At 36.3% G+C, this 13,234-nt stretch overlaps 1 protein-coding gene across 4 annotated transcripts in view; it reads right to left on the bottom strand.

The window, feature by feature from the left end:
- Nucleotides 1-13,234, bottom strand: part of FAM120C (family with sequence similarity 120C) — a 139,773-nt gene that overhangs the window by 65,247 nt on the left and 61,292 nt on the right. For all 4 annotated transcript variants that reach the window (XM_054695706.1, XM_037512349.2, XM_037512351.1 and 1 more), the window contains exon 10: nucleotides 9,823-10,072. In XM_054695706.1, coding sequence (XP_054551681.1) covers nucleotides 9,823-10,072 — 250 coding nt within the window. The remainder of the gene's footprint in view (nucleotides 1-9,822; nucleotides 10,073-13,234) is intronic.

Here is a 13,234-nt window from a genome sequence, read left to right as displayed (position 1 = left end):
AACTGTATTTATACCATTTTATTTTCTTCAAAAGCATAAAACATATGGGAAGTTTGAAAGATTTGGGTGCAAACTCTTACACTACCCTTTACCAGATATGTAACCTTTGTAAGTCACTTCTGTCTGAGCCTTTGTTTCCTCATATACAAATGAAGATAAAAAATACTTTATAGCACCATTATGAGGATTAGCAGCATTATTCACAAAGGGATGATTCAGCACACTTCCAGGTACATAATATATAATATAGAACCTCTTTCTTGATGATTTTGTGAGCAGTGATAAACAACTTCTGTTTTAACAATGATCCTATACTGACATACAGGGCAGTCACTAAATGATTCTAGTTGATACCTCTTCTTTTTGGGTTCTTAGGTCTTCAAAATATTTATATATTATAAAGCCTTTATATATTTCCCCTACTTTTAAAAAGTTGGATATATTGGGGCCTCCCCTGTGGCACAGTGGGTTGAGCGCAGCACTGTGAAGCTGTCCGCAACCTCTGCAGTGTGGGTTCTATTCCCTGCCGCCTAGGGAGAGTCCCACATGACGCGGAAGACCTCTCCTGTCGCACCCGCTGCACCCCTGAGCAGTGCTTTCATTCTGTCTGCCTGTTCTGCTCCCCACTCTGTCTCTGCTGAATCCTCTCACTCTCCTGCACCTCTGGCCTGTACCCCAGCTATTGTATAAATTTAAAAAATCTTTACTAAATAAATAAATAGTAGGATATCATTTACTGCTATCACTGAGGTTAGTTCTGCTAGTTCTAAGAATAGCAACTATTGCCTCCCTAACCTCTCTCACAATCTGCTGCTTCTAATTCGCTGAACTCTGGGAAATCAGATGACCAAGCTATAAGAAATATGTCTAAGTTAAGAATAGGTAGATCATACTACAGGGTTCTCTTTAGAAAAGTATACAGAACCTATGAGACAATTAGAACATAGTCTTTGTGATAGTTATTATAGCTGTTCACGAGCCATTTTTACTTATTTGATGTGTTTCAGAAAACCCAGAGAACCAAATAAACAGGAAGATGAGCATTTATACTGTTGAGAAAGAAGATTAAAAAAAAAAACATGTAATTGTCGAGTTAATATGGGACAATGTAGGACTGTGGCTCAGGAACATGTTAGAAGCTAGGAAGAATAGATCTTATTTGTTATTATTGGGAAGACTTTTCAAGTCACTATCCTTAAAGTTAGGGCAGTTAGAAAATTAACATGTGCTAAGATTCTATTTTGTGATATAGCCACTGCGTGCATTATCTCAATCTCCTCAAATACTTCTGAGAAGAATCATTATATCCATTTTTGGTGGAAAAAAGGATGTTCAGGAAAGTTAAAGTGGCTTATTTGTGCTGAAAAGTACCACAGAGAAAATTTAAATTAAGGTCTCCAGTTTCAAAGGTCAATGCTCTATCACTCTGGTGACTTGAAGAAACTGACTTCCTCTTTGCACAAAAATTTCTTCCACATCAACAAATACAAATAAGTGTAAAAGAAACCAGAATACCATCTGTAATTATAACAATATACACCAAGTACCTAGGAATTTATTTAAAATATAGAAGACCTCGAGCACCCACCGCTGGGGCAGACCAGGCGTGCAGGGGAGCGCGTCCCAGCACCGGCATTTTGCAGCAGGGACCTTTCTTGCTGGAGACTGTGTGAACCCAGCAGAAGGCTCACTGAGGAGACAGAGGTAAGCTGGGAGGCTTGCCCATGCTGGGCGCCTTCTAGCCTGCAGTTCTAGCCCAGAGAGGAGCAGCACCCACCGCTGGGGCAGACCGGGTGTGCAGGGGAGTGCGTTCCCGCATCACCATTTTACAGCAGGGACCTTTCTTTGCTGGAGACTTGTGAACCAGGCAGAAGGCTCACCGAGGAGACAGAAATAAGCTGGGAGGCTTGCCCATGCCAGGCGCCTTCTAGCCTGCAGTTCCAGCCCAGAGGGGAGCAACACCCACCACTGGGGCAGACCGGGCGTGCAGGGGAGCACGTTCCCGCATCGCCATTTTGCAGCAGGGACCTTTCTTTGCTGGAGACATGTGAACCCAGCAGAAGTTCCCCAGAGGAGCCAGTGGTGAGCTCGGAAGGTCGCCCAAGATGCCGGCCGGTACCAGCAACACAGTGTCACAAGGAATACGGCAAATTAGAAAACAGGCAGTAGGGAGTAGAAAAACCACATGCAACCCAGCAAATCCTCAGCAAAAAAAGCACACCGCAAAAAGAAAACCATATACCAGTTTGCAACGACAGTACTTGGAAGAACTTCTGAGCCTTCCAGATAGAGAATATAAAATTGCTGTGATTAAAAAACTGACAGAAGTCATAAAGGAAAACAATGATAAGGGGAAAATAATTAATGACCAGAAGAATGAAATTGAGTCCCTAAAGAGGGAAGTAAAAGAAATGCAGGAGATCAAAGAATTAATGGAGACGCTAAAGAACTCTGGGAAAAGCAATGAAAGCAGAATAGATGAAATGGAAGAACGAATAAGTACTCTTGAAGACACAGAAATAAAAAGAACTAAAACAGAAAAGGAAGGCAAAGTACGAAGGAAAAAGACCGAAGAAAGACTTCGGGAACTATCTGACTCCATGAGGAAAGGAAATATAAGAGTTATAGGAATCCCAGAAGGAGAGGAGAGAGATGTAGGAACAGAGAAAATATTCATGGATATAATTGAAGAGAACTTCCCAAACGCGAAGAAGGAGCTGAAAATTGATATACAAGAAGCAAGAAGAACACCAAACTTCCATGACAAAAGGAAAAATACAGCAAGACACATAATAGTAAAGCTCCCAAGAATCCAAGACAAGGAAAAAAATGAAACTAACAAGAGGGAAGAAACAGATAACATTCAAAGGGAAACCAATCAGACTGACATCAGACTTCTCTGAAGAAACACTACAGGCAAAGAGAGAGTGGAGGGACATAGTCAACAGACTCAAAGAAAACAGATGCCAACCAAGAATACTCTATCCCGCAAAGCTCTCCTTCCTCTTTGAAGAAAGAATAAGGACCTTCCCAGACAAACAGAAACTCTGGAATTTTATTACGACTAAAGCCCACTCCAAAAAATACTACAAGGAGTCCTAAAGCCAGAACCTCAGAGGGACAAATAACAACAAAAGAAGGCCAAAGAAAGTTATTAAAAGAATAAATAAATAAAATCAAAGGAAAGACAAACACAATGGCAAATACAGATGCTAACATATCAATACTAACTCTAAATGTAAATGGACTAAACTCTTCAATAAAAAGACACAAGAGTTGCAGGCTGGATTAAGAAACAAAACCCAACCTTTTGCTGTCTCCAGGAAACACATTTAGCTGCAAAAGATAAAAATAGACTCAAAGTTAAAGGATGGAAAACAATTCTACAAGCAAATGGACCAAAAAAGAAGGCAGGAACAGCTATACTCATATCAGATAAAACAGATTTCAAACTTAAAAAGATAAAAAGAGACCCCAGTGGTCATTACATTATGATCAAGGGGACAATACTTCAAGAAGAAATAACACTCATTAACATATATTCACCAAACGAAGGAGCACCAAAATATATCAGACAACTATTGGCATCTGTGAAAACAGACATCAGAGAAAACACATACGTAGTGGGAGACTTCAACACACCACTATCAACAATGGATAGATCAACAAGACAAAAAATAAGTAAAGACACTAAAGCTCTAAATAAGGATCTAGAGTGCTTGGGCTTAACAGACATATATAGAACACTAAACCCAAAAAAAATCTGAGTATACATTTTTCTCAAGCGCACACGGATCATTCTCTAGGATCGATCATATACTGGGGCACAAGACAAACATCAACAGATACACCAAGATTGAACTCATACCAACCATCTTTTCTGACCATGAAGGCATCAAGCTAGAAATAAACGATAAAAAGAAGGAAAGGTACTCTCCTACCTCGTGGAGATTGAAACCCACACTACTGGAAGTCCACTGGACTAACGAGGAAATAAAATAAGAAATTAAAAAATTCTTTGAATTGAATTACAAGGAGGACACCAATTTCCTAAATGTATGGGATGCAGCAAAAGCAGTAATAAGAGGAAAATATATAGCAATAGATGCTCACATCAAGAAACAAGAAAGAACTCAAAGAAACAACCTAATCTCGAAGCTCAAAGATCTAGAAAAAGAACAACAACAAAAAAAAAAAAAAACCCAAAACCAGTAGAAGAAAAGAAATAATAAAAACCAAAGCAGAAATAAATGAAATAGAAACTAAAAAAACAATCCAAAAGATCAATGAAACCAAGAGCTGGTTCTTCGAAAAAATAAATAAAATAGATAAACCCCTAGCCAGGCTCACAAGGGCAAAAAGGGAGAAAGCACAAATAAATAGGATAATAAATGAAAGAGGAGAAATCACAACGGACACAGCAGAAATCAAAAGAATAATTAATAACTACTATGAACAGTTATATGGAAACAAGTTCAACAATCTAGAGGAGATGGACGAATTCCTACAACTCTACAATCACCCAAAGCTAGATAAAGAAGAAATAGAACACCTAAACAGACCAATTACAATTAGCGAAATTGAAATGGTAATCAAAAACCTCCCCAAAAACAAAAGCCCAGGACCTGATGGATTTACAAATGAATTCTACCAAACATTCAGAGACGAATTGGTGCCTATCCTTCACAAACTCTTCCAAAAATTGAGAAGGAAGGTATAATACCTAACACGTTCTATGAAGCCAACATTACACTAATACCAAAACCGAACAAGGACAACACAAAAAAGAAAACTATAGGCCAATCTTCCTAATGAACACTGATGCAAAAATCCTCAATAAATTTTAGCTATCAGAATCCAACAGTGTATCCATAAGGTAATTCACCACGACCAAGTAGGATTCATTCCAGGGACACAAGGATGGTTCAACATCCGAAAATCAATCAACGTTATCCAACACATCAACAAAAAGAAATATAAAAACCATATGATAATATCAATAGATGCTGAGAAAGCTTTCGACAAAGTGCAACACCCATTCATGATAAAAGCCCTTGAAATTCTTGGGATACAAGGAACATACCTCAACATCATAAAGGCCATATACGACAAGTCAACAACCAGTATCATTCTCAATGGTGAAAAGCTGAAAGCATTTCCATTAAGATCTGGAACAAGACAAGGATGTCCACTCTCACCACTGCTTTTCAATATAATACTGGAAGTCCTAGCCAGAGCAATAAGACAAGAGAAAGACATCCAAGGAATCCAAATAGGAAAAGAAGAAGTCAAACTATCACTATTTGCAGATGATATGATAATATACATACAGAACCCCAAAAACTCCATAGAAATACTAATTGAACTCATCAATCAGTTCAGCAAAGTGGCAGGATACAAAATCAACATGCAAAAGTCAGAAGCCTTCCTATACACTAACAATAAATCTGAAGAAGAAGAAATGAAAAAAACCATCCCCTTTATTATCGAAACAAAAAAAAAAATCAAATACTTGGGAATAAATCTAACAAAAGAGGTAAAGGACCTTTACAAATAAAACTATAAAACACTGTTAAATGAACTAGAAGAAGATACAAAGAAATGGAAAGACATCCCCTGCTCATGGATTGGAAGAATAAACATTATTAAAATGGCCATCCTACCAAAAGCAATATACCGATTCAATGCTATTCCAATAAAAATTTCAATGTTATTCTTCAAAGAAATAGAACAATTATTGATAAAATTCATATGGAATTACCAAAAACCCCGAATAGCCAAAGCTCTCCTGAAAAAAAAAAGAAGGGAATGGAGGCATCACACTCCCAGATTTCAGGCTATACTACAAAGCCATAATCATCAAAACTGCATGGTATTGGAACAAGAACAGACACACAGACCAATGGAATCGAATAGAAAACCCAGAAATAAACCCACAGATTTATGGTCTACTAATATTTAACAAAGGAGCAAAGAATATGCATTGGAGCAAAGAAAGTCTGTTCAATAAATGGTGCTGGGAATACTGGGCCGCTACATGCAAAAGAATGAAGCTTGACCACTACCTCACACCATACACAAAAACCAACTCAAAATGGATGAAAGAACTAGACATAAAACCTGAAACCATAAAATACATAGAAGGAAATATAGGCGAAACACTACGTGATTTGCACCTCAAAGACATCTTTACAGACACATCACCCAAAGCAGTGATAGTGAAGGCAAAGATAAACAGCTGGGACTACATCAAATTAAAGAGCTTCTGCACAGCAAAAGAGACAATAACAAAAACAAAGAGAAACCCCACCAACTGGGAGAACATTTTTGCACACAACACTAATGATAAAGGATTGATCACAAAAATCTGCAAAGAGCTGATGAGACTCAACAACAACAAAGAAAATAATCCAGTCAAAAAATGGGCAGAAGAGCTAAAAAGAAACTTCTCTGAAGAGGAAATGCAAATGGCCAACAGGCATATGAAAAAATGTTCAACATCACTTGTAATCAGGGAAATGCAAATCAAAACTACCATGAGATACCATCTTACACCAGTGAGAATGGCACATATTAAAAAAACTAGCAACAACAAATGTTGGCGAGGGTGTGGAGAAAAAGGAACTCTTCTGCACTGTTGGTGGGAGTGCAAACTAGTCCAACCACTATGGAGAGCTGTGTGGAGATTTCTGGACCTACTAAACATAGAGCTTCCATATGATCCAGCAATTCCACTCCTAGGTATTTACCCAAAGGACACAGAAACATCCATTCCAAAGAACACCTGCACCCCTATGTTTATAGCAGCACTATTTACAATAGCTAAGCTTTGGAAACAGCCCAAATGCCCAAAAATAGATGACTGGATCAAGAAGATGTGGTACATATATACCATGGAATACTACTCAGCATTCAAAAAAGATAAACACATGCAATTTGCAGCAACATGGATGGCGCTGGAAGGGATCATGCTCAGCGAAATAAGCCAGAAAGAAAAAGAAAAATACCGGATGGTCTCACTCATAGCAGGAATCTAGAAAACTTAAATAAGGGACCAGGAAAATGAATAACTATAAGAAAGTGAAAATCAAAATCAACAAAAATCTATGAACCAGAGACACTTTTGGGGGGGTGGGTGGAGGGAGGGGAGGGATTGGTGTCAAAATGGGGGGGTTGAAATTGTATGGTGAATATAAAAATAAAATTTATTATAAAAAAAAAAACTAAATTGCTAAGCAAAAAAAAAAAATAAAGTACTTAAGTAATAAACAAACAAAAAAAAGGTATAATGGACACCAGCCTTTGTACCTCTGAAGGCTATTTATCTTTTGAGGAGAGGAGATTGGATACTGCATTGCCTTTGCTAGCATCAGCATGTTTTTAGATTGGGAAAATTTAGAGCTGGAAACCCTTCCAATCAAGTATAACTACAGTCTTAATGTCTGTGACTCATTGTTTCTAGCTATATAAACTAAATTCGAACTTATGTTTATTAGGAACAGTTCTTGCAGAGTAAGTTCTGTTTGGGCTGCTTCTCTGGTTTGAATCCACACTTTGATTATCTAATAAACTCTTCGTCTGACAAAAAAAAATATAGAAGACCTCTATAGAATAACATTAAATCTACTGAGACATAAAGAAATGGACATGAATAAAGAGAGAAGTAAATTATGATCTTTGAAGAAACTCTTGACATTTATAAATTTTCTCCCAAATTAATCTATAATTTCAATTCATTCACAAAGAAATTCCAAACAAGATTTTATAAATTATATATGGAAAGATAAATGTTTAAATGATTAAGGCATAGCTACAACAAGTCTGAAATAAGAGAAGCAAAGAACAAAGATTTGTCATACTTGATATTAAGGCAAATTACAAACCCTTAATAACTGAAACAATGTGCAACTGGTAAAGGAATCAAATAGGCAATGGAAGAAAATGGAGTCCAATAATGGACTCATGTGTACATATAGGAACTTGGTACATAAGAAATGTGGTAATACAAATCAGTATAGGAAAGAAGAGATAATTTAAAAATGGAGCTGGGAAAATTCTACTTGTAGAGATATGCACAGAAATAAAATCAGATCCTTTCTTAGAGCATATACAGAATAAATACAAACCATATTAATGACCTGTCAAAAAACTATATGAAAATCTAGAAAAAAATCTTTATAACCCAGTGATAGGAAAACATTTATTTAAAAAGATCCCAAGAGCACATACCATGAAAGCAAATTTGGATGGGTTTGATAATACCAAAATGAATATTTTTTGGTTAGGGGTAAAGCATACTGATTTTTGATGCATATACTTGGAAATGCATCAAAAAGGATGAATAAATGGATGACTATAAATGGACATATGGTTATATGGGATAAAACAAATGTAGAAAAATATTAATTACGGAATGTAAGTGGAGGTTATGTGGCTGTTCACCGTAATTTTCTTCCAACTTTTCTGTATGTATGAAGTAATTATAATAAGATTGGTGAAAATTATATACTTTTGTTTAACAAAGGATATTGTACATAAAGATTTAAAACATTTTGACCGACTGGAATAGATAATTGATAGACACCACACACATCTATAGATACTTCTATCAGCAAGAAAAAGACAAGTAATATAAAATAAAACTTGCAAAGTAGATAGGCATTTCAGAAAATGAGGTAACAAATATATGTATAAAATAGAATATCAACCACATCTGTAGCCCAAAAAAACAAATAAAAATAAAAGATACTAATTGAAACCCACTAGAATGGCAAAAATTAATAAATTATATGATATCATTATGGACAAAATACAGGACTATAAATTACTACAAGTATACTCTAGAGCAATCTGGCAGTATTTGGTGAAAAGCCTGTATGCATATTTTACATTATCCAAGAATTCTACTCTTGAGTTTATATTTCAGATAAACTGACACAGGAACAGAAAGAGATATCTGTGAGGATATTATCTGCAGCACTGGTTGTAATAGCCAAGAACTAGAAACAAGAGTTTATCAATCAATAAAAGAAAAATACCAGATGGTCTCACTCATAGCAGGAATTTAGAAAACCTAAATAAGGGACCAGGAAAAAGACTAATTATAACACAGTTAAAAATCAAAATCAACAAGCAACTATTAACCAGAGACACACTATGGGGAGGGGGAGGAGGGAGTAGGATCAAAGCAAGGTGGGTGGGAATTGTATGGGGACTAAAACCAAGATGAAAATGCATACATTGTGCAAAAATGAAAAATGATATAAAATATATAAAATTAAAAAAATAAACTAAAAAATAAATAAATAAATAAAATACTGTGACATTAGTATTTGATGGAATATAATCCAGCAGAAAGGAAAGAATAAACATGAATAAATCTCAAAAGCAACAATGAGTGAAAAATGTAAGAAATAGAATGAGCTTTATCACACAATATCTTTCATGCTAAAAAACAAGAAAAAAAACTCTACACACATAAACATTACAGACTGTGCATTGATATATATATGCTTAAATAAATATATGGAAGATGGTTTGGAAGGATACATAACAAATACCCGAATTGATAACTATGGTTAGAGAGAAGGGAACTGGATAAGGAATGAAGACTGAAGAGGACAAAAAACAAATAAAAAAGACGGATTATGTATGGACAGATGACAGAGACCGAGGAGACCGTTAAAACAATTTGTGTTTCTGAAGTCAGATAAACAGAAAACATAAATTTCACTCATTAACACCATAAAAATACTTGCATAAAGAAAATGTCAAACAAGTAAAACAGAAATGAACTTTCCACCTCCCTACCACATGGCTTACCGAAGTACACAGCACATGAGCAGCAGATGGGTGGGGACATTAGCTGGATTGAGCATACTGGGTGTGTCTGACTTCATACAGGCCAGGAAGGCCCGCATCCTTCTGTTCTTGTCCTCAACTGCTTTGCCAAGCCAAAGCTTCTTGAGGTTCGGACAAGTCCATTCCCGAAATGTCAGTGCAGATACCAGCTCAGGGGTCTGAGGTGACTTTCCTTTATAGGCAGACCACTCTTTCAGGATCACTGAAGGAACTGGAAAATAGAAATTAAAGAAAAACAGGCTCTAGAGAATCTCTGAGGATTTCTCAGTTGGCCACATTAATAGGATCCATCACATTTCATCATTTTTTAGTTGTTGCTATAATTTTTACTGTAAGCAATAGTAACAGCAAGAGCAGGACACATTTATTGGATGCTTGGTATATATAAGTACTTTACATATAAATACAAATTTCATTTACTCCTCATAACAGTCCTGAGAAAGAAGTATGATTACATTATCACAAAGCATAGTGTTCATTTTGCGGATGAAGAAATCAAGGATCAACACAATTACTTTGGAGCTCATTTCTTAAGCAAATGTACTAGGCTAAACAACAAAAGGAAATTAACAAAATCCCCCCAAACTAGCATCTTTTAGATTTAAGAAGGTGTAACAAACAAGGAAAACATGGGTTCTATCTATTTCTAGTGTACCTTAGGTTCCTAAGTCTCTTATACTTAAGACACCTAGTATTAATTAGCCAAGATAGAAACCTGGGAGTTATCCCAGAGTCCTCCCTCTCCTTCACCTTATACACATCTGGCTATTTCTCAAATCTTGCTGATTCTACTATCTTTTCATTCCTCGTCTCTATCTGTATCCTTTTCTTCATCACAACAAATACTATAAGGTTCAGTTCTCATGATCTTTCACCTGACCAGTCTCCAGACTGTTGTCTCTGCCTTCATCCTGTCCAGTCCCCCTCAGGCCCATGCTCCACACACTACAGTGCTCTTTAAAATAAAAAAAAACAAACAAACTTTTTAGTTTTATAGATTCACAGGCAGTTGGAAAGATAGTAGAGATCCAGTGTATCCTTTACCCAGTTTTGCCTAATAATTATAATACAATATCAAAGCGAGTAAATTAACATTGGTACAACTGTGTGTATATCTTTATGTCATGTATAGATTCATGTTAACCACTACCAAAATTAAGATACAGAACTTTTCCATCACCACAAAGATCTCCCTTGTGTAATCTCCCTTTTATGATTACACTCCAGCACTATCCTTAATTCCTGCAACCACTAATCTATTCTCAATCTATACAATTTTGTCGATTTGAGAATGTCATATAAATGGAGTCATACATTATAATCTTTTCAGTTCGGCATTTTTACTTGGCATAATGCCCTTGAGATACATCCATGCTGCTGCACATGTCAATAGTTCATTCCTTTTTTATTTTATTTTATTTTTATTTTTTTTTTTTGCTGAGTAGTATACCATGGATGCACTACAGTTAGCCATTTACCCTTTGAAGGATTGTGTGGTTTCCAGTTTGGGTCTATTATGAATAAAGCTGCTATGAAAATTTGTGTTCAAGTTCCTACATGAAAATAAGACCTCATTTCTCTGGGGTAAGTGTCAAATAGTGGGGATAAGTACTGGGTGGTGTGTTAAGTCTTTTTTTAGTTTTGAAAGGAACTGCCAAATTATTTTCTAGAGTGGCAGTACCATTTTGGATTCCCACCAATTTGTGAGGGATAATTTCTCAATAGCCAATCCAGAATGCAGTATTATCACCATTCGTCACTTTAGACATTTTGATAGATATGTTGTGATACCGCACTGTGACTTTAATTTGTATTTCTCTAATGGCTAATGGCGTTGAACATCTTTTCATGTCTTTGTCATGTGTATATCTTTAGCGAAATGTCTGTTGCTGATTTTCTAACTGGATTCTTAAATAATGTTGTTTTGAGAGTTCTTTGTATATTTTAACTCCTACTCTAGATATGCAGGACTTAGGCACCTACAGATGTCCACTTGATCCAGTACCTTTTATTAAAAAGACTATCTTTCCTCTAATGAAGTGCTTCAGGAGCTTTGTCAAAAAACAGTTGATTGTAGTTGTGTAAGACTGTTTCTGGATTCCCTACTGTTTCTTAATCTAAGTGTCTGTAACAGTTAATACAATTCAGCAATATAATAAATCTTATAATTAAGTAGTGATTACTCCCAATTTATTATTCTTTTCAAAACTGTTTTAGATATTCTAGTTCCTTTGTCTTTCCATTTAAATATTAGAATAATCTCGTGTTTAGCTATAAAGAATCCTACTGGGATATAAACAGAAAATGCATTAAACTTGCATATCAAGTTGGGGAGAAATAATTTTTTTCCCAAGACAAACTGTATCCAGCTTTTTATAAACAATTATGGTTATATCATACAGTTAACAGTATATAACAACTTTCTAATTCCCCTCTTCAATGGACTACCAAAATCAGAAAGCCACTATAAAACCCAAAGAAGTGTTCATTTGATGTTTTGAACAGGGAAAGTTTAGAGTGAATGTTGACATTTCACATTTAGCATATTTAACAACTTTTCATAAGTTGACCCTGAATTTTAGGTAATGAAATGAAAATGGCAGATTTATCAATTTGAAGATCCACAATCAAAAAAGGATCTGCTGCTTTTTGAGGGATGCCATCTCAATGGTGACAATGGCAAGTCCAGATTGCTTGTCATACTGGTAGCCACCTTTTTGTAGTCAGGTCTCAAAATGGTTCTCTGAGTTTAAGGGAGTCAAGTCTATGTTGAAGACAGAGAGGGAGAAGAAGACATAGAAATGAATTTTAGTTTTTCCATACAAGGCAGCTAATGTGTGTCAACATTAAGGAATCCCTTCTCCTGGGAACCAAGAGGAAGTCTCTCAAAAGTGGAGAGGAGGGCCTCCCCTGGTGGCACAGCAGTTGAGCGCTGGGTTGCGAGGCTGCCCGCAGCCTCTACAGTGCCAGTTCGATCCCCAGCCACCAGTGAGGGTCCCACAAAAAAAAAAAAGTGGAGAGGAAAGGTTCCATCTCTCCACCTTCCACATTAATCCAGCTTCAGAGACATTCTATTAGTGACATATGTCCTTTTGCAAAGAACTATGGGCTAACAAAGCAGCTTTAAAAAAGGTAAAACAAAATTATACATTCCTATAATACTTGATAAAAAATAGTACTATACAGTCACCAGTACAGTTATCAAAAATGCACACAATTCACTCGGCAATTCCAGCACCTTCAGCATTCTGTGCTTGGTCTGTCTGGGCATCTCAATTTTCTGCAGGGTTAGTCCCATCCTTGCCACCATCGCAGCCTTACCCTTTTTTTCCTTTAGGTAGCATCTCTCCTTTGTTTGTAGGGGCTCTTTTAG

Source organism: Talpa occidentalis, unplaced genomic scaffold, assembly GCF_014898055.3.
Source record: "Talpa occidentalis isolate TD23 unplaced genomic scaffold, MPIMG_talOcc4v2.1 talOcc4.15, whole genome shotgun sequence".
Classification (NCBI taxonomy): Eukaryota; Metazoa; Chordata; class Mammalia; order Eulipotyphla; family Talpidae; genus Talpa; species Talpa occidentalis.
Note: the sequence above shows the minus strand (reverse complement) of the source record. Positions and strands in the feature narration are given on the sequence as shown.